The sequence below is a fragment of the Mesoplodon bidens genome, assembly GCF_964165515.1.
Source record: "Mesoplodon bidens genome assembly, chromosome: 1".
In the NCBI taxonomy this organism is placed as follows: Eukaryota; Metazoa; Chordata; class Mammalia; order Artiodactyla; family Ziphiidae; genus Mesoplodon; species Mesoplodon bidens.
This window is the reverse complement of record NC_138176.1, coordinates 141299392-141327145: the sequence shown is the minus strand read 5'-3', so window position 1 is coordinate 141327145 and position 27754 is coordinate 141299392. Positions and strand designations below refer to the sequence as shown.

Sequence of the window (27754 nt, the reverse complement as noted above, 5' to 3'; positions counted from 1 at the left end):
CAGTAAGAATACACATATTGATAATTACCTTAAATGTAAATGGATTAAATGCTCCAGCCAAAAGACATAGACTGGCTGAATGTATACAAAAATGAGACCTGAATATATGCTGTTGACGAGAGACCCACTTCAGATCTAGGGATAGATACAGAATGAAAGTGAGGGGATGGAAAAAGCTATTCCATGCAAATGGAAGTCAAAGCTGGAGTAGCAATACTCAGACAAAATAGAATTTAAAGACTGTTACAAGAGACAGAAAAGGACACTACAGAATGATCAAGGGATCAATCCAAGAAGAAGATATAACAATTATATATGCACCCAACATAGGAGCACCTCAATACATAAGGCAACTGCTAACAGCTGTAAAAGGAGAAATCAACAGTACACAATAATAGTGGGGACTTTAACACCCCACTTACATCAATGGACAGATCCTCCAGACAGAAAATCCATAAGGAAACACAGACCTTAAATGACACATTAGACCAGGTGGACTTAATTGATATTTAGAGAGCATTCCATCTGAAAGCAGCTGAATACACTTTCTTCTCAAGTGCACATGGAACATTCTCCAGGCTAGATCACGTGCTGGGCCACAAAGCAAACCTAGGTAAATTTAAGAAAATTGAAATTATATCAAGCATCATTTTTTACCACAACACTCTGAGATTAGATATCAACTACAAGAAAAAAAACTGTAAAAAACACAAACACGTGGAGGCTAAACAATATGTTACTAAACAACCAATGGACCACTGAAGGAATCAAAGAGGAAATCAAAAAATACCTAGAGACAAATGAAAATGAAAACACAATGATCCAAAACCTTTGGGATGCAGCAAAAGCAGTTTTAATAGGGAAGTTTATAGCAATACAATCTTACCTCAGGAAACAAGAAAATTTTCAAATAAGCAACCTAACCTTACACCTAAAGCAACTAGAGAAAGAGAAAACAAACACAACCTAAAGTTAGTAAAAGGAAAGAAATCATTAGACCAGAAATAAATGAAATAGAGATGAAGAAAACAACAGAAAAGATCAATGAAACTAAAAGCTGGTTCTTCGAAAAGATAAAATTGATAAATATTTAGCTAGACTCATCAAGAAAAAAAAGGTAAGGGGCTTAAATCAAAATTAGAAATGAAAAAGAAGTTACAACAGACACCACAGAAATACAAAGCATCCTAAGAGACTACTACAAGCAACTATATGCCAATAAAATGGACAGCCTAGAAGAAATGGAAAAATTCTTAGAAATGTACAATCCTCCAAGACTGAACCAGGAAGAAATAGAAAATATGAATAGACCAATTACAAGTACTGATATTGAAACTGATGAAAAAACTCCCAACAAACAAAAGCCCAGGACCAGATGGCTTCACAGGCAAATTCTATCAAACGTTTAGAGAAGAGTTAACACCTATACTTCTGAAACTATTCCAAAAAACTGCAGAGGAAAGAACACTCCCAAATTCATTCTATGAGGCCACCATCACCCTGACACCAAAACCAGACAAAGATACCACAAAAAAAATAAATAAAAGGAAATTACAGGCCAATATCACTGAACATAGACCCAAAAATACTCAACCAGAATACTAGCAGACCAAATCCAACAATACATTAAAAGGATCATACACTGTGACCAAGTGGGAATTATCCCAGGAATGCAAGGATTTCTCAATATCCACAAATCAATCCGTGTGATACACCACAATAACAAATTGAAGAATAAAAACCATATGATCATCTCAGTATGTGCAGAAAAATCTTTTGACAAAATTCAACACCCATTTATGATAAAAAAAAAAAGCTCTCCAGAAAGTGGGCAGAGAGGGACCATAACTCAACATAATAAAGGCCATATATGACAAGCCCACAGCTAACATCATACTCATCAGTGAGATGTTGAAAGTATGTCCTCTAAGATCAGGAACAAGACAAGGATACCTGCTCTTGCCATGTTTACTCAACATAGTTTTGGAAGTCCTAGCAATAGCAATCAGAGAAGAAAAAGAAATAAAAGGAATCCAAATTGGAAAAGAAAAAGTAAAACCATCACTGTTTGCAGATGCCATAATAACTATACATAGAAAATTCTAAAGATGCTACCAGAAAACTACTAGAGCTCATCAATGAATTCGGTAAAGTTTCAGGATACAAAATTAATACACAGAAATCTGTTGAACTTCTATGCATTATCAACAAAAGATCAAAAAGAAATTATGGAAAAATCCCATTTCCCATTGCATCAAAAAGAATAAAATACCTAGGAATAAACTTACCTAAGGAGACCAAAGACCTCTATTGAGAAAATTATAAGACGATGATGAAAGAAATCGAAGATGACACAAACAGAGGGAAAGATACACCATGTTCTTGGCTTGGAAGAATCAATGCTGTCAAAATGACTAGACTACCCAAGGCAATCTATAGATTCAGTGCAATCCCTATCAAATTACCAATGGCATTTTTCACAGAATTAGAACAAAAAAATCTTAAAATTTGTACGGAAACATAAAAGGCCCCATATAGCCAAAGCAATCTTGAGAAAGAAAAACAGAGCTGGAGGAATTAGGCTCCCTCACTTCAGAATATACTATAAAGCTACAGTAATTAAAACAGTATGGTACTGGCACAACGAAAGACTTATAGATCAATGGAACAGTATAGAAAGCCCAGAAATAAACCCACACACCTATGGTCAATTAATATATGACAAAGGAAGCAAGAGTATACAATGGAGAAAAGACAGCCTCTTCAATAAGTGGTGCTGAGAAGACTGGACTGCTACATGTAAAAGAATGAAATTAGAATATTCTCTAACACCACACACAAAAACTCAAAATGGATTAAAGATCTAAATGTAAGACCAGATACTATAAAACTCTTACAGGAAAACATCGGCAGAATACTCTCTGACATAAATCACAGCAATATGTTTTTGGATCTACCTCCTAGAGTAATGAATATAAAAACAAAAATAAACAAATGAGACCTAATTAAACTTAAAAGCTTTTGCACAGCAAAGGAAACCATCAACAAAACAAAAAGACAACCTACAGAATGGGTAAAAATATTTGCAAATGGTGCGACCAACAAGGATTAATCTCCAAAATATACAAACAGCTCATGTGGCTCAATATCAGAAAAACAAACACCCCAATCAAAAAATGGGCAGAAGATCTAAATAGACATTTCTCCAAAGAATACATACAGATGGCCAAAAAGCACGTGAAAAGATGTTCATTATTACTGACTATTAGAGAAATGCCAATCAAAACTACAATGAGGTATCACTACACACTGGCCAGAATGGCCATCATCAAAAAGTCTGTAAGCAATAAATGCTGGAGAGGGTGTGGAGGAAAGGGAACCCTCTTACACTGTTGGTGGGAAGATAAATTGGTACAACCACTATGGAGAACAGTATGGAGGTTCCTTGAAAAACTGAAAATAGAGCTACCCTATGATCCAGCAGTCCCATTTCTGGGCAAATGTCCAGAGAAAACCATAATTTGAAAAGATACATGCACCCCAATGTTCATTGCTGCACTATTTACAATAGCCAAGACATGGAGGCAACCTAAATGCCCATCAGCAGAGGAATGGATAAAGAAGATATGTTACATATATATATATAGTGGAATATTACTCAGCCATTAAAAAGAATGAAATAATGTCATTTGCAGCAACATGGATGGACTAGGAGATTATCATACTAACTGAAGTAAGAGAAAGACAAATATCATATGATATCACCTATATTTGGAATCTAAAAAGATGATACAAATAAACTTATTTACAAAACAGAAAAAGACCCAGAGACTTAGAAAACAAACTTATGGTTACCAAAGAGGAAAGGTCAGGGGGGTGGGGAGTAGATAAATTATGAAGTTGGGATTAGCATATACATTAGTATATATATAAAACAGATCATCAACAAGGACCTACTTATAGTACAGGGAACTTGACTCAATATTCTGTAATAACCTATACGGGAAAAGAATCTGAAAAAGAATGGATATATGAATACGTATAACTGAACCACTGCTGTATGCCTGAAACTAATACAACATGGTAAATCAACTATACACCAATATAAAATAAAAATTAAATAATTATTGATAGGTATGTACTTATTGCCATTTTAAACCTTGTTTTCCAGTTGTTTTTGTAGTTCTTCCTTGTTCATTTCTTCTTTTTGTTTTTCCTTTTGTGGTTTGATTATTTTCTTTTGTAGTATGCTTGAGTTCCTTTCTTTCTGGTTTTTGTGGACCTATTGTGTGTTTTGATTTCTGATTACTATGGATTTCAAGTATGTTGACCCATTATTATATCTTTAAACTGCTAGTCATACAAATTCAAACACATTCTAAAAGATTTTTATACTCCACTCTCCCATATTTTGTGATTTTTGATGTTCTATTTTACATCTTCATACTTATTCTTTTGCTGTTAATTGTAGTTATAATTGCTTTTACAAAAAAAAAATTTTTTTTTGCTTTTTAATCTATGTACTGGCCTATTTAAGTGATCTTCAATCCTTTTACATATTTGCTTCTCCTATTGTGATTTTCATTTCCAATAGATTCTTGCTTCTTTTCTAGAGAAAGAAGAAGACCTTCTTCTTCAATATTTAGAGAAGACCCTTCAATATTTCTTTTAGGGTAGGTTTAGTGTTGCTCTATTCTTTTAGTTTTTTCTTGTCTGAGAAATTCTTTATCTCTCATTCTATTCTAAATGATAATCTTGCTGGGTAGAGTATCCTAGGTTGAAGGTTTTTCCCTTTCAGGACCTTGAATATATCATGCCACTTCCTACAAGTGGTGAACATTGCATTCATAACTTACCAATGCTGTAAACCTAACTAATAAGCATAGATTTTGCAAGAGGCTAAGCTGTTCTGTCTGACAGCCTAATTGATTTTTAAGCAAAATTTACTGGAAACAATTTTATTAGACATATTCCACAATTTTTTCATCTCCTCTTATATAAAAGAAATACTAAGATACTGACTTATTTAGGTTGAGCTACTTATTATGCCAGAGAGTGATTAAAATGGGATATTTACAGGTCAGCATCTCTGCACTTCCAGATCAGAAACTTAGCCACATAATTATTTAGCATCTAATTTTTGCAAGATTCTGTGCTACAGTCTACACAAGTAAAGAGCTACTTTTGTCCCCAAGGGGCCAAAACTCCACTTGGGTAATGAGAAAAGCTTTACATGAAAGCAAAATCTAAGGGCTATAAATAAAGGAGTCTTCAAAGGAATAAGTGATTACTTCCAGCCAGAGGGGAACATAGGGTCCCCATAAGAGTGGGTTTTGAGCTAGGCTTAATGAGGCAGGTGGACATTTGTTAGTTGGAAAACAAGAGGTGAAGAAGCATCAATTCAAAACAAAAGGGGGATACAGCTAAAGGCACAGTTTGTCTGGTTTCTGGTCCTCTTTTCTTCTTCATAATATTGGGCTTTAGGCCAAAGTTTATGTTTGGTTTCAATACTGAGTTCCATGATTTCTAGACCTTAACAAAGGACCCATGGCTTCCAAGGTGACCTGTTGATGCAATTAAGGGAGGTAATGAGAGGTTCTGGTGCATAATCTTGCTCCAGACTTGGTAAAAAGTAGCTTTTGTTTGTTTTGTGTTTTGTTTTCTACCTGGGGTTGTGTTAGCATCTGGTATGCATTTAAGATATCCACAGTGCGGAATTCCCACCACTAAAGAAGTTGGCAGGACCTGTTTCCTATTAGACATTACGATATGAACATGCTTATGCCTGTGGCTGTGTTGGACCTTCATTTCTCTTTCAAAGAATCACCTTCTATCCCCTCCCTTTAGCAGTTACCAAGAGATGAAGAGGAACTAGTTTTTGGTACACGTCCAGATCATGTTGGCAACAGGGAGAAATGTATTCACATTAATCATTGCTTCTAGGATAGTGAAGTGACCAAGCACTTGAATTCTGAAGCCAGGCTGCCTACATTCATATCTTCATTCTACCACCTTAATGCTGGGTGATATGGGGTAAATTACTTAACTCTGGTCCCTTGTTTTCTTGATCTGTAAAATAGGAAAAACAAAGATACTGCCACAAGAGATGACTGTGAGATTAAGTGAGTTATCAGAAAGTATTTAGAAGAGATCCTGGAACACAGTAAGCACTAACTGGTAGATGTTAACATTCACATTGTTGATATTCATTGAGGGCATATGCCAGACGTCATATACAGATATGTTAAAATATTGGGACATTAACCCAGTTAATCCTAAAGATATGCTGCAAATCAGACAGAATCAGCCCCATCTTACTTGGGAGAAAATATTCTAGAGAGGTTAAATAAGTTCTTCAGGTCACATTGTTCTCACTGCCAGAGATGGGAGCCAACCCAGACCTTTCAGGTTGCAAATCATGTGTCCTAGCCCTGACACCATGCTGTCTCCTAGTCACTTTTTTTTTTTTTTGGCTTTGGTCTATCAAACCTAGGCCTCTTGAATGGAAGGCAGGGGTTCCTCTATCACTGCCCACCTCAGCTGGATGACTTGGGGCCAGAGGACAGAAGGGAAGGCGACTCACTGAAACTTTAAGGGACCCTGCCTCCCTCTTTCCCATGACAACTGTCTAAATCACCACCAGGCCATTTCTATTCTGAAATGGACAATCAAAAATGTCACTTTATTATGTTGGGTCAGGGGCAATAGCATTGTTGCATCTATTCTTCAATTCTAAAACTTGGGGGCAATTTGATCTACTCTAAAGCAGTGAAATAACAAAGATGTTTCATAGCACTGTAGTGCAATAACTGCCTTCCCCACTCTGTTACAAGCTTCTTTAAGTGCTCTCCCTTTTTCATCCTCCCCTGGGAGCCAGTCCAGTATAATATGCAATGAGTGTTTATTAAGTAAAAATGCTTCCCTGCGGGGGTGGGGGGGGCGGGGGGGAGTGGTGGTGGGATGAATTGGGAGATTGGGATTGACATGTATACACTGATGTGTATAAAATGGATGACTAATAAGAACCTGCTGTATAAAAAAAATACATAAAATTCAAAAAAAATGCTTCCCTGCATTGCTAAGTCAGCATACTCTATGAACTGTTGGGACCAGAAATCCTGAGGCTAAAGGTCGTGTTCAGTGATATTCGAAGACATGCTGGCAATCACGTGCAGCTCCAGACAATGCCAGTGTGACCAACTCCTGAGACGGAGGTGGGTCTGTCACACACCCTGGAGATTGGGGTGTTGTATGTGTTTCAGTGCCATCACCCCGATGGTTGAATATGCCCTTGGTGTCTGTCCCCTGCTTCCTGAGGCAACCTGGTTGGAGCTCTAGTTACCACTAGCTGCTCTCAGAAACTTGCTTGTCCTGGCCACTAAAATGGTCCAAGGAGATGGACCAGAACAACTGCTTCTCCTCCTGTTGCTGGCCCAGGGTGCTGACCCCATGCAGGAGGTGAGAAAGCAGAAGGCAACCTGAGTGGGGGGCATGGAGGTTACTCAGGGCATTGCCTGGGTCCTGAATAAAGGAAAACACCCTGTGAATAATTAAACATTTGGTAATAAATTATTTTCAAAAAACGTTCCCAAAGGGCCACATGAATACTAATGGGCCTATATGGACCCACTGAACCTACTGCTGAACTGAATCTCCTTGGTAACCAGAAAGCAACTTACCATGCACGAGTCAACTGTGCCAGACTCATAGCCGGCACAGATCATCCGGGTGGTGATGGTCTTCGTGTCAAAGTAGGACTGACACTGCTCCAGAGAAATAATGCGGACTTCTCCCTCTTGCAGCTTAAAAGGCACTGGATTTTTTAAAAAGAAGAAGAAATAAAATATATGAGGGTAAAATGACTCAAAAATGAGGCTAGCCAAATATGAAATGATAACATTTTTATATCAAGAAAACCATGCTCTTAAAATGTCATTTCAAAAACGAAGCTTGGGCTTCCCTGGTGGCGCAGTGGTTGAGAGTCTGCCTGCCAACGCGGGGGACACGGGTTCGAGCCCTGGTCTGGGAGGATCCCACGTGCCGTGGAGCGACTGGCCCCGTGAGCCACAAATACTGAGCCTGCGCGCCTGGAGCCTGTGCTCCGCAATGAGAGGCCGCGATAGTGAGAGGCCCGCGCACCGCGATGAGGAGTGGCCCCCGCTTGCCGCAACTAGAGAAAGCCCTCACACAGAAACGAAGACCCAACACAGCCATAAATAAATGAATAAATAAATTAATTAATTAATAAAAAAAAAAAAAAAAAAAAAAAAAAAAAAACGAAGCTCATTTGGAATCAGAATTTTCCAATTATAAGTGCTGATAGCAATCATTTAATCAAACCCCTTCATTTTGTTAATGAGAAAATTGAGGCACTGACTGGTTAAGTAACCTGGCTCATGCTTTCCCTCTCTTATTATGTGTAGCAACATAAACAATAGCTACTACAATGAAAAGGAAAATAATCAAGCCACAGCTGTGCTCCAGGTGGGAGGCTGCCAGCTCTGTGACAGCTCAACATGTGAGCCCTGCTCTGCTAAAGTTCAGACTGCCTGTTCAGACTAACAGAGGAAGGGTTGCCCTATCCTTGGTTTGAACAGTGTGTCTCATCATGTGCTACAGTAGCCATCATTTGAGGTCAGAACCTTTAATCCTAGAGGACGCATCAGAGAGATGTCAAAGGGAAAAGCCATCCCTTAGTGTCAGCAGAGAGAACATGTGAATTTCATCTTGCTCCAAAGTTCTCACAGAATAACAATGTATTTCTCAAAGCCAGCAGCAAGAATCTCTCATTGTTCAGCCATTCTACAAAACATACACACTGTTCTCCTTTTAGATAGTGATGGTGAAGCAGTGTACATGTACAGGGTACCTTAATGGAAGAAAGAATACGTTTTCCAATACGTTTGGAAAAATCAATGCAACGCAGACAGTGGAAGTTCCCCAAGTTGTCGAAAGAATGGTAAAAAGAACCATCGCTAATGTTTACTGGGTACCCACAGTGGGCCAGGCTCCTGCACTCAGCATTCTCTGGGCCTATTTTCTTAAATCTTTACAATAATCCTGTGAGTTAGACAGTTGCTATTATTTTTTCCATTTTACAGTAAGCTGGAAAGTGGTGTAGTCAGTGTCAATCAGATCTTTTCAATGAACTCATACCCTTGCTCTTCCTACTACATTACATACGTGGTGTGTGCCACATGTCACATGATTACTCTGAGTTTAATGTGGATATTGGGAACAATAGAAGTAGAGGCAATATAGATTCTGCTCTCATATATCACAAAACTAATTATAGCTTTTAAAAATCAAGATTAGCAGGCATGGTGACATCATATGTCTGACACTGCCTGCATATTTCTTACATGTTAGCTTTTCAGAAGTCATTGACTTACTACTATTTACTTTTTTCTTTTTATTCTCAGTTGATCGTATAGAAAAGAAACACAACTTAGCTCAAAACTTGACTAAATTTCAAGAAAAACAATTGTCCTTTAAATTGGCAGTTGCTAAGATGGATAACAGGACACAGATATATATCATCATCCCTGAGAGCTGCAGTACTATACCTGATATAGTTGGCATGGTCAGTGCCTACCATTAAAGAAAATATCTCATCGATTAAATTTTTCTTCTAAACTTTTAATAAGTCAAGCAAAATGAGAGAGTCCTTTATGGGTGGCTGAGAGTCAGCAGTACAAATTTTTTAATTTCTATATGTTTTATTTTTTGAAATCATCTAAGAACCCAAACTATTTAAATTAATTTGAATAGGCAAATAGCTAACCAGTTTTCCTTCTAGAAGGACTTACAGGTTGTGTTACCGATGTTGATAGGACCAAATCATAACAAAGAGTTGGAAATAGGACCATCCAGCTTGACTGCAGAAGCAGAACTACCTAACTGCTAGACAGAGGCTCCGAGTGACTTTGCCTGAAGTGAGTGCAAATCACCAATAGAAACAATGCAAAGGAGGATGACTGACAGGTCTCATCTTGCGTGGCAGCTCTAAAACATCAGTAGCGGCTCCCTGGAGAAAGACTGAGATGTGGAGAAGGATTTCTGAGGTTGTATCTGGGCTTGGCAGGTTTAAGTGCATGGTGAAGTATTGACATCTATGGTTTGGATGGAAGGGAGAGTGACACATAATGCTAAGTATTTGTGGCTCTACATTCATAAGTGAAAATGGGAAATGATTGCCAAAGGCCAGGAAGTACCCCGTTGTTTTCCAGTTACAAGCTGAAAGGCAAGTGCTCCTGAGGATCCTGACTTACTTTTGTTGCCCATGTGTCCCCAGCCTGTGATATAGCAGTAAGTATCAGGTTCTAACGACTGCTCCGGGCTGGGTAAGCAGACAGGCCGGACGTAGCTCGTTTCATTGATGTCTTCGCTTAGCTCCACTATGCTGATGTCATAGTCCACCACTGCTCGACTGTAGCGAGGATGCAGGATGATGGTTTTTACAAGGCGCATCTGCATGAACGTTGATGGGTGGTCTAGATTATTGATGCCAAACACCACTTTCCAAACGGCAGCATTCTCTCTCCTAAAATAATAATTCAAGAGCCATTGGCATCTTAAATGCAGATTTATCTTTTAAAATTTACATTTTATTTTTAAAATATTTATTTATGTAAATAATGGCTCTTTCCATGCCCATCTCCCATGTATTCATATAAGAAGCATTTATATAACCCCTGAGCAATTTGCAAATACTGCACTCTTGTGGAAAGCAAAGCCCATGCTTCCTGAATGGTGCTATTCTGGAAAATAACACTTGTTCGCTTTGAAAGGCAGGCAGCATAGTTAATACTTGCTTCATTGAGTGGGAAAGATGACGAAAAGATGTGAAGAGAAAAGAGACAAGAGAAAAAAATGAAAGAGAATGAAAAGCTGAGGCTAAGAGATCCCTCCAAGAAGGAGCCAGAGCTTCAGAAATGTCAAGTTTTCAGGGAAGGCTTCTGAAAATTTCAAGCTAGGGGCTTAAAAAGGCCACCCACAACTTCTAATGGGCAGTCTTACACTTCATTGTTTTTGAAAACTTGTTAGCAATAGTCTAGTCAATTCCACCTTAAAACACTTTTTTTTTAATGAAGGAATTTGTATTTATTCCTGAGAAATTTCACCTTTTTTTTTTTTACAGGATTTCCTTAACTGTAGATTGATTGATTGATTGATTGATTGATTTATGGCTGTGTTGGGTCTTCGTTTCTGTGCGAGGGCTTTCTCTAGTTGTGGCAAGTGGGGGCCACTCTTCATCGCAGTGCGCGGGCCTCTCACTATCGCGGCCTCTCTTGTTGTGGAGCACAGGCTCCAGACGCGCAGGCTCAGTAGTTGTGGCTCACGGGCCTGGTTGCTCCACGGCATGTGGGATCTTCCCAGACCAGGGCTCGAACCCGTGTCCCCTGCATTGGCAGGCAGATTCTCAACCACTGTGCCACCAGGGAAGCCCCACCTTAAAACACTTTTCCACTTGACTTCCAGGACTCTCCAAGCTCCAGAATTTCCTCCCATCTCTGGGGCCCCTTCCTCTCTGTCTTCTCTGCTGGATCCTCCTCCTCTGCTCTCAGTGTCTATATTGAAGTGCCCCAGGCCACTGCCTTCAGTCTTCTCGTTCTACACTCACCCCCTAGAAGATTTCACCTAGTCCAATGGCTTTAAACGGCACCCATAGCCTTGTACCTCCCAAACATATATCTCCAGCTCCATCCTCTCCCTTGAGCTGCAGACTTGTACATCCAATTTATCCACTCACATATTTGCTTGGATGTTTGATACTGGCTAAGATTTATGAGTTCTAACTGTGTATGTGGCAATGTTGTAAGCATTCAGAATTCATTGTACAGTTATTTAATAATTATAGCCACCAGTTATGCAGTTGAATCATCTCTCATACGCAACATTGATTGCATCAGCAAGTCTTCACTACTCTGCTTTCAAATATATCCTGAATCTTGTTGTTTCTCCCTCTGCCACCACTACAATCCTAATCTAAGCTACTCTCATCTCCCAAATGATGGCCCTTCTTCTACTCTTCGCCCCTATAACCCATTCTCCTCCCAGTCGCAGAGTGATCTTTTTAAAAATAAAATTAGATCAAATTCATTTTCTGCTCATAATTCTCCAAGGACTTTGAATCACACCCAAGACAAACTGTAGACTCCTATCCATGGCCTTCGAGGCCCCACATGACCTGCTCCATTCGAACCCCAGGGACTTTCTATTTTTGGACATGCCAAGGATATCCACAACTCAGGACCCTTCCCTTTCTGTTCTCTCAGCTCTCACGTGGCTCCCACATTTATTCCTTCTCTTTACCCAGGTCCCAGGTCAAACATCACCACCTCAAAGCTGTCCTCCGTGACTGCCCAGTCTAGCCTTTACCCCATCACTCTCTACTCTTGACCCAGCTTTAATTTTTGTCTCACAGCACTCATTGATACCAATGATGATATACTTCTTTGTCTGTTCTGTGTCTGGCCCCCAGACTGTAAGTTCTGTGAAGGCAAGGACTTGGCTGGTATTCCCAGGACCTAGTACCTAGCATACATTGGGTTCTTAACATGTACTTGTTTAATGATAGTTCAACAGATGATGTTTCAAGACATTTATTAGTGGCCAACTCCAACCACCTAAGCAAGGTCTATTCATCATCGTTGCCTCCACCTCCTCCTCCATTCTCAGTTTCTCTTCCTCCATAGTGGGCCAGGACCAAAGGTGTGGGCATTTAGTTGACCACAGTATTGGAATGTGGAGCTTTTATTGCAGATATTCCCTTATACTGTGGTGATATGTCAGCCATGCCATCACTGTCCTCATTTGCAAGCTTGCCCAACTAACATAAGCTGATTTGACCAGCTAGACCAGTTGTTTTTCAACCCAGGCTGAATACTAAATCATCTGAGGAGCTTTCAAATACTGATTTTCTGAGCATCATCCCATATCAACTGAAAGTTGGGCTGGGGTCTGGGAATTAGTCTTTTTAAGAGTCCCTAGGGAGTCTCTGACAAAAACCCACCCACCCTCTTTTTTTCCTTGGCAGGTCGTTCTTCACCATTTTCTCATGCATAGAAAAAATTCAAAACACTGAGATTTTAGGAGGGTTAGGAAAAAGTATGCAAGGTCAACATTCAACATGTTTTTAGCATTGTTGGGTTCTTAGACTAGATTCTACTAAAAGAGTCCTCTATACAGTCCACACATTCTATCCTTTTTCCATTGTAAAAAAAAATAATTTTAGGTCTATCAAAATTGATGTCATATGGAAGCAACCTAAGTGTCCATCAGCAGATGAATGGATAAAGAAGATGTGGTGTATATATATATATGTGATGGAATACTACTCAGCCATAAAAAAAGAATGAGATGTTGTCACTCGCAGCCACATGGATGGACTTGGAGGATATTATGCTAAGTGAAATAAGTCAGACAGAGAAAGACAAATACTATATGATATCATGTATGTGTGGAATATAAAAGATAAACTAGTGAATATAACAGAAAAGAAACAGACTCAGATACAGAAAACAAACTAGTGGTTACCAGAGGGGAGAGGGAAGGGGGGGAGGGGCAAAACAGGAGGAGGGTTAAGAGACACAAACTGTATAAAATAAATAAGCTACAAGGATATTTGTACAACATGGGGATACAGTCAATTTTTTTATTGAAGTATAGTTGATTTACAATGATTCAAATATACAGCAAAGTGATTCATATATATATTATATATATATTCTTTTTCAGATTTCTTTTCCATTATAGGTTATTACAAGATAGTGAATATAATACCCTGTACTATACAGTACGTTCTTGTTGTATAGTCAATATTTTATAATAACTATAAATGGAGTATAACCTTTAAAAATTGTGAATCACTATGTTGTACACTTGAAACTTATATAATACTGTACATCAAATATACCTCAATAAAAAAAATTGATGTCACTATTTTAAAAAATATATATATATAACATCTATATAAAGAGAAATATATCTATATAGAAATATATCTATAGATATACAGATATAGATATAGAGCTGGGGATTTCAATAATAAGCAAGAAAGACATGATCCCTGCCTATACAAACTTTAGAATTGAGTAAAGATGAACACTTAAAGAAACAATTATAATAAAATTCAGGAAGTGATATCTCATGAACATTACAGGATAAGGTTACAGAAGACTATTTTTCATTAAATAAAGCCATCACTCAAAGAACATGCCTTTCTTTCTCTTTCTTTCTTTCTTCCTTCCTTCCTCCCTCGCTTCCTCCCTCCCTCCCTTCCTTCTTTCCCTCCCTTCCTTCCTTCCTTCTTTCCCTCCCTCCCTCCCTCCCTTCCTTCCTTCCTTCTTTCCCTCCTTGCTTCCCTCTCCCTGTTCCATTTTTCAGTCTAGAGGAGTAAGTGCATAACCATCTGAGAAATTCAATACTCACTTGAGATTCTATTGTTTAAGATATTTGAAATCAAACAATTATTGATTTCAAATGTGTCTACCTATTTAATAAATTTATAAAATTTAATAAATTTAATAAAATTCTTGCCTCCAATCAGAGCTACTAAATTTTGGTTTCAGAAAAAATACTCATCTATCTGCTTAAATCACAAGCAGTAGGACAAACAGTATACAGTTGAACACTGCAAATTATTGGTAACAAAATGAAATAGTGTAAACTTTTCAGACTTAATTACTATATTCGGGTTAATCTAATTCTAACAGTAAAACATAAGTATCAATAAAACTGCTAAATGTTATTAACTGGTATTCAGTAGCCTGTTGTGACACAAGCTACTGTCCTTATGGCATTAATATCCACCAAAAGCCAAAAAAAAAAAAATACAGGAAATTCACATACTTTTTTATATTCAGTAAGTAAACTGTTCTATTTTCTTTTTTGTTATGAGTATAAGGGGGAAAATAAAGTCTCATTAAATGTTTTTTCCCAAGTCTGGCAGAAACCAGGAAAAACAATAACCTGTTGTTCAAAAGAGGTACATGAAGTGAGGGAGATGTGTATAAATGGTATATTGGTATATTAAGCATGTTCTAGAAAGAATAAGTCACCCCCACCTGGGTGGAAGCAAAAAGAGGAAAGAAGACTTAGGGCTACATGAACGCCACATGAATCTAGTTTCAGTAAAATGTACCCAGTAGAGGAACACATAGGAACAAGCTATGTTCATATGGCCATTTTAGTGAAGAGTAAATGGGACTACAAAGATAAAAAGCCAAGTATAGCTGCTGAAAATCTTCAGCATCAAGGGGATTTTTTTCTCAGTGCCGTCAGACTTCAAAGCAACAGCAAGGAGAACTGGTGCATCCTTAAAGAAGATTGTGCCAAGATCCTCATGCTCTGAGAGTGAGGAAGCAGGCAAGGTGAAGCCAGGTGAAAATCCAGCAGTAACAATAAAAGTGGCTGAGGAAGATGTTAAGAGACCTTTTTCTCCTTTCATTCTTGCTCTACATACTATTTCATTACCAGAAATTCTTATTTAATTTGCTTCATGTTTATGCTCCTGTTTTTTTTTTTTTTTTATAATTTATTTTATTTATTTAGTTTTGGCCGTGTTGGGTCTTCGTTGCTGTGCGGGCTTTCTCTAGTTGCAGTGAGCGGGGGCTGCTCTTTGTTGCGGTGTGCACTTCTCATTGCGGTGGCCTCTCTTGCTGCGGAGCACGGGCTATAGGCGCGTGGGCTTCAGTAGTTGTGGCACGCGGGCTTAGTTGCTCCACGGCATGTGGGATCTTCCCAGACCAGGGCTCGAACCTGTGTCCCCTGCATTGGCAGGCAGATTCTTAACCACTGCGCCACCAGGAAAGTCCCTATGCTCCTGTTTTAATGATGAATATACATTATAGATAATGTTGAGATAATATGATTTCAACTTCTAATTCTTCAATTATCACTCTAGAGAGAAAACACAGCTACTTATACACCTCAGATGCATTATGACATCCAGGGAAGTTTATATAGAATTGAAGGCACAATGTCTCTGGACACAATAACCAGTTTCAGTTTGTAATTTGCCACACTCAGCTCTAGTTTAGACATAAACTTGCCACATTTTCACTTAATTCAGCTGGCCAGGTTTAGAGATTTTCTTCTATCTTTATCCTTTCTTAAGAGCACAAAAATTTCCCTTTTTTCACCCTTTCTGATTTTACTTCGAATAACTTATATTTACTATTTATCTTTTTTCAGAAAATAAAATTAATATTTATAATTAGCCCCTGTGATAGAAATCACTAGTTTATAAGACTTACTCCAGAAATGGCACAGCTATCTGGTGACTTGGAAGTAATTTGAAATTTACCATATCTGCACTAAGTAAAGAAATATCACACAAAAGCATCATTTCTGTTCTACAAATCTTAGGAACCTCTTACTTTTAATATTGCATCTGCCCCTGGTATGTTTAAAGAATTCTCTCTAACACATGCAGTGACTAGATTCTAGAATGGGATGACCACAACGTAAATGCATAAACGGGCTGAGTATAAGTCAGTAAGTAGTGGGTGTCAGACCACAAGACTTGCCCATCTTGAGGGCCATCTGCCTCTCAGCTCCTGCTGATGGCTGTCATATTAGAATATCCAGTGTTAACTGACCTTCTGATTGTTTCAGGGAAGCCAAAGTTCTGGATTTTATGTAAAGTATACACAGTTTGAACTGCTGGCTAAAGTTTTTAAATGTATCTAACAAGCAAAAGAGATCAGAGCTGGATTTTTCTTTTAGTATAAAATCTCTATAGTTTCCAAGTATTTCTACATATCAATTCAATCATCTTCTCACCAATTATGAGGTACAAATAGGAATGCTTATTCCATTTTAGAGAAGAGAAAGCAGTGACTCAGAGCAGATGAGTGACTCATCTAAAATCACAGAGATACTAAGTGATGGTAGCAGGCCAGAAAGCTAGTTCTTTAAACCCCTACACCACAACCTTTACACTAAACTTCTCTGAAACAAAGAGAAGGGTCCACAGGTATCAACACAAGAATCAGGTACTGGCCACAGAGGGGAAAGCATGCAGGATGAGTGGAGACTGACTGGTGAGTGATAGGATGGCAGATAGAAGGAAGATACCTTCTCTTTCCTGAATGTATCCCCCCAGATATGATGGGGAACTAGCCGCCAGTAATGAAATTACAGAAACTGAGCAATTCTATTACCCCAGGGTCCAAAAAAGCTAGAGAAGGGGAAAGTCAGATACACATCCTAGAGCTTAGAGAATCAGATTTAAGAATGTTTTGGCAAAAAGATACGACAATGTGTCCAGACACTCTTAAAACAAGTACAGCTAAACAGAGATGGGAGAGTTTGAGTTCCAAATTCTGACTTACCATCACAAATGACTGCAGTAAGAAAATGAAGAATCATCCAAAAAGTAAATGTTACAACATAAGAATCTCAGCGCTTTCAAACTGTAAAGTTTATCACAGAACAGTGGCAAGAAACTGTAGCAATTGTCAAAAAGTCTTAGTCATAGAACCCTCCTACACTGTTGGTGGGGATGTAAATTGGTACAGCCACTATGGAGAGCAATATGGAGGTTCCTTAAGAAACTAAAAATAGAGCTACCATATGATTCTGTAGTCTCACTCCTGGACATATATCCAGAGAAAACCATAATTTGAAAAGATACATGCACCCCAATGTTCATTGCAGCACTATTTACAATAGCCAAGACATGGAAGCAACCTAAATGTCCATTGACAGATGAATGGATAAAGAAGATGTGGTATATATATATACACACACACAATGGAATATTACTCAGCCATAAAAAGAATGAAATAATGCCATTTGCAGCAACAAGGATGGACCAAGAGATTATCATACTAGGTAAAGTCAGACAGAGAAAGACAAATATATGATATCACTTATATATGGAATCTTAAAAAAATGATACAAATGAACTTATATACAAAACAGAAATAGACTCACAGACATAGAAAACAAACTTATGGTTACAAAAGGGGAAAGGGGGGAAGGAATAAATTAGGAGTTTAGGATTAACGTATACACACTACTATATATACAAAGATAACCAACAAGGACCTACTGTATAGCACAGGGAACTAAACTCATTATTTTGTAATAACCTATAATGGAAAAGAATCTGAAAACCTGTATCTATATATATAACCAAATCATTTTGCTGTATACCTGAAACTAACACAACACTGTAAATCAACTGTACTTCAATAATTTTTTTTTTGTGTGTGTGGCCATGCTGTGTGGCTTGCAGGATCTTTCTTAGTTCCCTGACCAGGGATCGAACCCGGGCCCCTGGTAACCACTGGACCACCAGGGAAATCCCTATACTTCAATCAATCAATCAGCCAATAGAAAAAAAGCAGGAAAAATAAAAATGGCTTCTCAGCAAAATTATGTGTGGGAAGAACAAGACGAGGATTTCTATCTGGGGCAAATAATTTAATATAGTAGTCAACTAAGACAAAGTTGAACTATTTGAACTTTCCTTTACTTCTAATATCTCCATTCAAGGAGAATGGTCTCCAGGCAACATCCAAAAGACACATCTTCCATGTGATAAAACTTATAAGTGCTTAATACATTGAAATGTTGAGTTGATGTCTGGTCTAAGATATGGGAGGGGTCAATAAAAGATCACTGACCTTCTGCAGAGGAGTTAACATTTCTAGTTCCAGAGAAATTATAGTCCTAACTACTAAAAGAACTACAGATGTCATCACTAACACCGAGAAGGGGCTGGTTAGTTAGTTAACAAATATTTGATTGGTTGCTATATTCCTTGCTGAAAGAATTGAAAATACAGAGGCAAGGAAGACAGACAGGGTTCATGCCCTCATAGAGCTTTCATCCTACTGGGCTAGCCAAATATATACATAAACAAATAAGATTATCTCTGGTAATTAGGAGGGGAAAAAATAGGATAATGTGAAAGAGAGATGACTGATGGGGGGGTCATTTTAGCTAGGATGGTTAGGACAGGCCTTTGACAAAGTGATACTTAAATTGAGACTTGAATGAGGGGAAGGAGGCAATTTTGTGACTTCATAGGAGGGTTCCAAACTGCAGAAGCAGCAAGTAGAAAGGTCCTAAGGCAGGAATGAGATTGGGGGATTTCAGGGACAGAAAGGCTACATGTTTGGAGCCCAATGAGTGATGAGAGAATAGGGGGAGATGCAAAGAGGTAGGACTAGATATTTAAAGGCTATGATAAGAAATCTTATTGTTACAATGAGAAGCTGTTGTACAGCTTTAAAACAGGTGGTGACGTGGTATGATTTACATTTTAGAAAGATCACTGTCTGTGTGTAGAATAGACAGTAAGTGAACAAGAGAGTAGTCTAAAAAAAAAACAGATAGGAAACTGTTTTAAAAGTTGTTATGGGTTGATTGTGTCCCCCTGTAAAATTCATATATTGAAATCCTAATCCCCAATATATCAGAACAAGATCTTATTTGGAGATAAGGTCTTTACAGAGGTAAACAACTTAAAATGAGGCCAGTATGGTGAGCCCTAATCCAATATGACTGGGTATCCTCATGAAAAGGGAAACTTGGAGACAGGCATGCACACAAAGGGTGAAGATGAAGACAAAGATCAGAATTAGGCTTCTATAGGCCAAGAATGCCAAAGATTGCCAGCAAAACACCAGAATCCAAGCGAGAGGCATTCTCTCTCACAGCCCTCAGAAGGAACCAACCATCCCAATACCTTGATCTTAGACTTCTAGCCTCCAGAACTGTAAGACAATAAACTTCTGTCAATAAACTTCTTAGCTTGTTGAAGCCACCCAATTTGTGGTACCTTGTTATGGCTGCCCTAGGAAGCTAATACAATAATCCAGACCTGATATGATGGTGGTCTGGATTAGGATTATAGCATAAAGATGATGAGAGGCAGTTGGGTTCAAGCTATATTTTGAAAGAAGATCCTACAGAACTTACTGCTAGAGTAAAAGTGGGAGGAATTAAGGATGACTCCCAGGTTTGGTGCGTTAGCAAACCAATGGATAATGATGCCTCTTACTGAGATGCGGAAAGTTTGTGAAGCATACAATTATTTGCTAAGTGGGAGAGATAAGGACTCAAGTTTTGTTCTAGCCATGTAAAGTAGAATGTTTATTATACATTCAAATGGACACTTCATCTAAGCATTTAAATATGTTTGAGGTTGGTGGGTTGGGAGAAAATCTGGGCTGTGCTAGAGATATAAATTTGGAAGTTATGAATAAATATTTGATATTCATATTTGATATTCATATCAATATTTGGTATTCATATTTGTTCAAATATAAACAAGCATTTGAAACCATGTGATTAGATGATTGTATACAGATAAGAAAGCCAAGAATTAGGTCCTTATCTGATCATGGGCTGCTATAACAAACTACCATAGACTGGGTGGCTTAAACAACAGTTATTTCTCATAGTTGTTGAGGCTCGAAGTCAAAGATTAGGGCACTAGCATGGTCAGGGTCTGGTGAAGATCCCCTTCCTCGTTTACAGATGGTGGTCTTATTGTTGTATCTTTACATGGCAGAGGGAGAGAGGGCTAGCTTTCTTTCTCTTCTCATAAGGACACTCAGCCCAACATGGGTTTCACCCTCATGACCTAATCACCTCCCAAGGGCCCCAGCTCCTAATAGCACCTTATTAGGGGTGAGATTTTCAACATGTGGAAATTAGGGGGACACAACTGTGCAGTCCACAACACACCTGGAGAACTAAAACATTTAGGGGCCAAAAAGAGGGGAAGCTGCAAAAAAAGAAAGAGAAGGGTAGGTCAGTGACATAAGAATTTTTTTTGTTATTTTAAAAGAAAAGTGAAGAAAGTATTTTAAGAAGGATGTAGTCATCAAATACTAGGGAGGGTTCCAGTGAGTTAGAAACTGAAAATCCACCACTGGATTTGGCAAGATGGAAGTCACTGAAGACTTTGGTAAGTGTCATTTCTGTAGTGGCCTTGATGACAACCCAACTGGAGTGACCTGAGGGAAATACAGGAAGTGTAAAAGTGGAGACAGTGACTGTAGGAAACTCTTTTAGGAGTTTTACTGTGAGTACTAGCCAAAATGGGGCAAGAGTTGAAGAGGGATGTGAAGTCAAGAGAAGGGGGTTTAAGTTCGTGACACTAAGGCATGTTTGCTGAAGGGAATGATCCAGCAAAAAGAGAGAAATTGATGAAAAATAGAAATGATGATTTTAAAGTAAAGTCTTTGACAGAATAAAGACACAGACCTACTAGAGAATGGACTTGAGAATATGGGGAGGGGGAAGGGTAAGCTGTGACAAAGTGAGAGAGTGGCATGGACATATAGACACTACCAAATGTAAAATAGATAGCTAGTGGGAAGCAGCTACATAGCACAGGGAGATCAGCTCAGTGCTTTGTGACCACCTAGAGGGGTGGGATAGGGAGGGTGGGAGGGAGGCAGATGCAAGAGGGAAGAGATATGGGAACATATGTATAACTGATTCACTTTGTTATAAAGCAGAAACTAACACACCATTGTAAAGCAATTATACTCCAATAAAGATGTTAAAAAAATAAATGCATCTAAAATAAAGTCTTTGAAAGATAAATGGAAATATGATTGCCCTTAAAAAGGAACAAGGACACATCCTCCACCATAACTCAAGTGAAAGGAGGGAACGTGGCCACAGATACAGGTAACTTGTTGGAATTAAGGGTGAGACAAGGCAAAACATATAATGATGTCTATTTTCTACATAAAGGATGAGGTGAGACCAGAGAAGGGTGAAGGAGATTTGGGGAGAGAGGAGAAGATGTCAAATAGTTGAGGATGGAAAAGTGGCTTTACTGTGAACATATATTGGATGGGTGCCATATTGTTAGATGCTCATTTGAGATTCAAGATCATACATTTGACATGAGCTCAGTTAGCAGTCTGGTGTGTGATATTCGCCAGCAATGACCAGCTGTTCAGGTGTAGGTGCAGAGTACGCAGATAGTTGCAGGACAAGAAGAAACAAGTAAGTAACTACAAAGATTAGAAGGGGAAGAACTCCCAGTTTCTGTGAGCCCCCAAAACTATGGGAATTGGCCTAACTTTTAGGCCAACTGCTGGCTACATCCTAGACCCAGACATTTTTCCACTGGAGCAGTGAGGATGCAGAGAATGCCTCCTTAGGGGGCAGGGCAGTGGGGGGCATGGAGTCAGGTCAGGGTCACCACAATTGCTCACTCACTGGTGATGCTGGAAAACAGCACCCCAGGGGAGGTATGGATCCAAAATGGAGAATTCCTATTTTAGTGGACATTAGTACTTGATGGGAATGGATCAAATCTCTCAAGTAGACAGAATGGAAAGAAAAAATTGCAAATGAATGGCATGGTTTATATGCACCTAGAAGATAAAGAAGTAACCATGAGAACACGACATGGGCTCAGTAATAAAACGTCAGACCAAACCTCTCACTTCTTTTCCTGACTGTATTAAAAGACTGTTAGATCAGTACAGGTGGGTAAGTCAATGGTTTTTTTCTGTGGAGAATGAGAAAGGGAGCTGTCCAGAAATAGGTGAAAAGGTTACTGAGTAATATTAAGGGTCCAATGGATGCTGAAAGTCAGGCATGATACTAATCTGAATCCTTGGGTAATGTTCTCCTCAGTTCGGAAGAGCATGAATATAGGATTGAAAATGTGCTCTTCATATTGACTCGTAGTTGGAGGTCTGCGTGGTGTGTATGGCAGAAAGATCTAGGGGCAAAGAAGTTGAAGGTCCTGGTGAGAGGACTGAAGTGATGATCCCAGTGCCCTAGGTTACCTGGAGAAAGAAACAAGATGAGGAGGAGACAGATGGACTGAGACAATAGGAGGAGGTGCGCAGACAAGCAAACACAAGTCTTGTTGGAGTGAAGAGCTGGTGTGGTAGAAATCAAGACATGGGTGACCTGGCAGGGTTAAGGGTTGTGATCATATAGTAAAAGGATAGTTTTTCATGCAGATTTCCTGGAGAGAAATCAGACACTTCTGATAATTACTAGTTGTGTGCCAACCTAGGAAGTTCATCTTTAAGTCTCCTGGAGGTGGAAGAAGGCAGGGAAATTGCTTGTAAAATTACCCCTGAAACTCAAGGTCTTTCTTCCTTAGAGCTGTGGAAATTGAATTGTTACCATGGCATCTGGGACTTCATCTGATCAACTTAGTACCTCATGTTTTTAATTTTCCTTTGGGATTTTTAAATACCTTTCCATGCAGGAGCAAGACATGTCCTTTTTTTCCACGAATATAATTAAAAGAGACAGGCTTGAAAAGAACTACAGATGGGTCACACTGGCCCTTGCCAAAGTATGGAATCAGGATATGAAGTAAATCCCATTAATTGCAGCAATTGATGGATCCTACAGAGAGTAAGGCTTACAATTAGAGGTTCTCAAAAGTTTTCAGGGCCACTGGAAAGATTGTAAAATAGAACCAAAGTTATTAGCACACATTCAAGAAAAGACTTGTTTGAAGTTGGGCAATTTCTAACTTCTTATGGATAGGCCAGGCCCCACTTGACAGTTCTGTGAAGTCTAATGTTCCATGAAATTTTACCAGGGCCTTTGATAGAATATCCATTTCCTTAATTATAAACACATTTCTTCTCTATTGCAAGGTTTCCCCTTAACTTCACAGATCTGTCAGTGAAAGACAAAACTTGGATACCACATATGGAAATGACAAAAGCGGTGCATGAACTGGATGAATTAGCATATAAAGTGTTATTCCCTTAAAGAGCTGTTGGATTCATTTAGGTAATTGTCTTTTGATAAATGTACTCTTGCTAGTACAATCTTCTGCTTATCATGGAGTTATAAATCAGAACTGGAAAAGACATCTGGAAACATCTGGCCCCTTCCAAAGCAATAACATTGCAATGTATTTCCTGACATACTACACAGACTCTTCCAATCATCTGGGGTCATTCTTACACATTAAAAGTTCTCAAGAGGAGGTTCTGGTTTGATTTTTTTACATTATATTTCCCCAAAAAGAGAAATCAAATAGCTAGATATACACATTTCCATTTTATAATCACTTCTCATATTCTAATTACTTGTTTAAATGTCTGTCTCACTAGGTTAGCATTCCAAGAAAGGAAACATATATTCATTTCTTTAACCCCCATATGGAGATGAATATACCTTCTGGGACTCTATTCTGTAGAAACAAGAGTACCAATAGGTGAATAGCTTTGCATAAGAAGATGTATTGCAGTGTTGTTAAAGTGATAGCAAACTGGAACTAATGTGAATGTCCATCAACTAACGTGAATGTCTATCAATGTCAATAAAAAAAAGTATGGTGAGGGCTTCCCTGGTGGCGCAGTGGTTGAGAGTCCGCCTGCCGATGCAGGGGACACGGGTTCGTGCCCCGGTCCGGGAAGATCCCACATGCTGCGTAGCCGCTGGGCCCATGAGCCATGGCCACTGAGCCTGTGCGTCCGGAGCCTGTGCTCCGCAACGGGAGAGGCCACAGCGGTGAGAGGCCCGCATACCGCAAAAAAAAAAAAAAAAAAAAAAAGTATGGTGAATCTCTATGATGGAATATCATTTAGCTTTGAAAAAGAATGAGCTAGAGCTCCATCAACTGATTTGGAGGGGATGTCCATTATATACTGCTACATGAGAAAAGAAACTTACAAACAAAAGTATAGCGTGTGATTTCAAACTGTAAAAATAAATGACACCCTGTGAAAAATATGTGTTTACAGCTGTGGAGGAACAATCACTAGGGGTGATCTTGAGGATGATGAGAAAGCAAAGGAGAGAGAGTATGGAAGGAGATAAAAATTGAGCTAGCAAAATGAAAAAATATTCATGCCATAATGCTAAGGGAAAAGTCAGAATGCATGCGTTTTTTTGTTGTTGTTTTATTTATTTTTGGCTGCGTTGCTGTGCGCAGGCTTTCTCTAGTTGCAGTGAGTGGGGGCTACTCTCCACTGTAGTGCATGGGCTTCTCATTGCGGTGGCTTCTCTTATTGCGGAGCATGGGCTCTAGGCACACAGGCTTCAGTAGTTGTGGCTCGTGGGCTCAGTAGCTGTGGCTTGCGGGCTCTAGAGTGCAGGCTCAGTAGTGGCGCATGGACTTAGTTGCTCCGCGGCATGTGGGATCTTCCCAGACCAGGGCTCCAACCGGTGTCCCCTGCATTGGCAGTTGGATTCTTAACCACTGCACCACCAGGGAAGTCCCTGAATGCATGTTTTTAGTAATGATATTTTAAAAAGAAAAATTTACCTTTATTGATGTCTTACTGATTGGTATCAGGCATGGTTCTTAAGGTTTTACATAGGCTATCTCACTTGATGCCTGCACCAACCCTGTGAGTTAAGGACTGTTATTTCCCTCATTTCATAGATGAGGAAACTTGGCCCAAAGAAGTTCATAAATTGACACAGTAAGTGGCAAAGCTGAGAAAAAATAATAATAGACAAATAGGCAAAAAAATGAAATTGCATTTTTTTCTACAAATTAACCTGGTAAAATGAAAATAATCAATTTAATGAGGTGATAGAACTGTGAGTTATTTGTGTTAAATTTTTGCTATTATTTATTATTACTTTTAAATAAAGTAAAATTATTAAAAAGAAAAAGAAGAAAATGGGTGGTATGGTGGTTTTTCAAACATGTCCTCAAATACTTTGCCACTCCTCTCGCTGAGAGAAGAGTTCTATGTTTCTTCCCTTTGAATCTGGGTGGGGCTGTGACAGCTCTGACCAACTCCATAGTGTAAGTAATGTTGTGTGTCTCTGGAGGCTGGATCAAAAAAGGCTTCCTCCTGGCTCCCTTTTTGGGTCTCTCACTTCGGAGGATGCTGTGAGTCTCACTTGGAGAGAAACAAATGCCCCTGCCAACAGGCAGCATCCACTGCCAGACTTCAGGTGGTGCCAGCCCCTAGAACCTTAGTACCTTCCAGTAGAGTCCCCAGACATTGCTGAGCAGAGACAAACCACAAGCTATTTCCTCTCTAGTTGTCTAATCTCCAGAATCTTCCTGGGCATAAAAAATGGTTGTTGTTTGCTGTTGTTATTTTGTTATTGTTTGGTTAGGAGTCTTTTTTTTTTGCTCCTAAAATATACAACAACAGTTGAAATAGACAAGGACCTTCTGCAGTGATGTTTGTCAACTTGGGGTAGGTTCCCCTTGGTCTTATTTTTCTGCTCCCTTTAGGTATTTTGCAATGATTAATTTTATGTGACAAGTGGCTGGACTGTGGTGCTCCAATATTTGGCCAAACATTTTTCTGGATGTTTCTGTGAAGGTGCTTTTTTGGAAGAGATTAGCATTCAAAATGGTGGACTATTAGTAAAGCAGGTTACCCTCCATAACGTGGGTGGGCCTTACCGAATCAGTTGGAGACTTTCACAGAGCAAAGACTGATTTCCCCAGAGCAAGAAGGAGTTCTGCCAGCATGCTGCCTTTGGACTTGAACTGCAGCTCTTCCCTGAGTCTCCAGCCTGCCTGACACCCCATCAGACTTTAGACTCACCAAGCCTCCAGGAATGTTTGCCAATTCCCGGAAAACTCTTTCTCTCTTTCTCTCTCTCTCTCATTGGTCTGTTTCTCTGGACAGCCCTGACTAACACACATATTTTATATATATATATATATATATATATATACATATATATATATATATATATACACACACACATATATATATTTTATTTTATTTTATTATTATTATTTTTTTTGCAGTACGCGGGCCTCTCACTGTTGTGGTCTCTCCCGTTGCGGAGCACAGGCTCTGGACGTGCAGGCTCAGCGGCCATGGCTCACGGGCCCAGCCACTGCGCTGGGCATGTGGGATCTTCCCAGACCGGGGCACGAACCCGTGTCCCCTGCATTGGCAGGCGGACTCCCAACCACTGCGCCACCAGGGAAGCCCCACATATTATACTTTTCACTCTACTTCCCAAACTCCTCACCAATTCCTCAAGCATCCTAACCTCACTGTAGTATCTACGTAAGTCTGCTCTGTTTAAATTCATACGCATTTGATGTATTTAAGAGGGCTAGAAAAGAGACTAAAGCTGGCTAGAGAGTCAATCTTCTAAACTTCTTCCTCTTTCTCCCTCCTTAGGACACAAATCATAAGCAATATACATCTGTTGCCAATAAATGAGCAGCACCTATATAGGATGATAACACCAAGGGTAGAAAAATCTAAGCAGATAAGGACCTGGAAAGGAGATCAACTGTGGATTTTGCACTGAATTACAGAATGCCATATGGGCATATACCCTGAGAAAACCATAATTCAAAAACAGTCATGTACCAAAATGTTCATTGCAGCTGTATTTACAATAGCCAGGAGATGGAATCAACCTAAGTGTCCATCATCGGATGAATAGATAAAGAAGATGTGGCACATATATACAATGGAATATTACTCAGCCATAAAAAGAAACGAAATTGAGTTATTTGTAGTGAGGTGGATGGACCTACAGTCTGTCATACAGAGTGAAGTAAGTCAGAAAGAGAAAAACAAATACCATGTGCCAACACATATATATGGAATCTAAGGAAAAAAAAAAAGAAGTCATGAAGAACCTAGGGGCAAGATGGGAATAAAGACACAGACCTACTAGAGAATGGACTTGAGGATATCGGGAGGGGGAAGGGTAAGCTGTGACAAAGTGAGAGAGTGGCATGGACATATATACACTACCAAACGTAAAATAGATAGCTAGTGGGAAGCAGCCGCATAGCACAGGGAGATCAGCTCGGTGCTTTGTGACCACCTAGAGGGGT

General features: G+C 39.1%; 1 protein-coding gene across 4 annotated transcripts in view; it reads right to left on the bottom strand.

Annotated features, from left to right (window-relative positions):
• Positions 1–27754, bottom strand: part of CORIN (corin, serine peptidase) — a 230071-nt gene that overhangs the window by 9076 nt on the left and 193241 nt on the right. For 3 of the 4 annotated variants that reach the window (XM_081236190.1, XM_081236189.1, XM_081236191.1), the window contains 2 exons: positions 10272–10543; positions 7680–7813 (listed from right to left, as the gene is read on the bottom strand). In XM_081236190.1, the coding sequence (XP_081092316.1) occupies positions 7680–7813; positions 10272–10543 (406 nt within the window). Of the gene's footprint in view, positions 1–7679; positions 7814–10271; positions 10544–25024; positions 25145–27754 lie in introns of those variants that run through there. The other variant, XM_081236192.1, reaches the window with a different exon arrangement.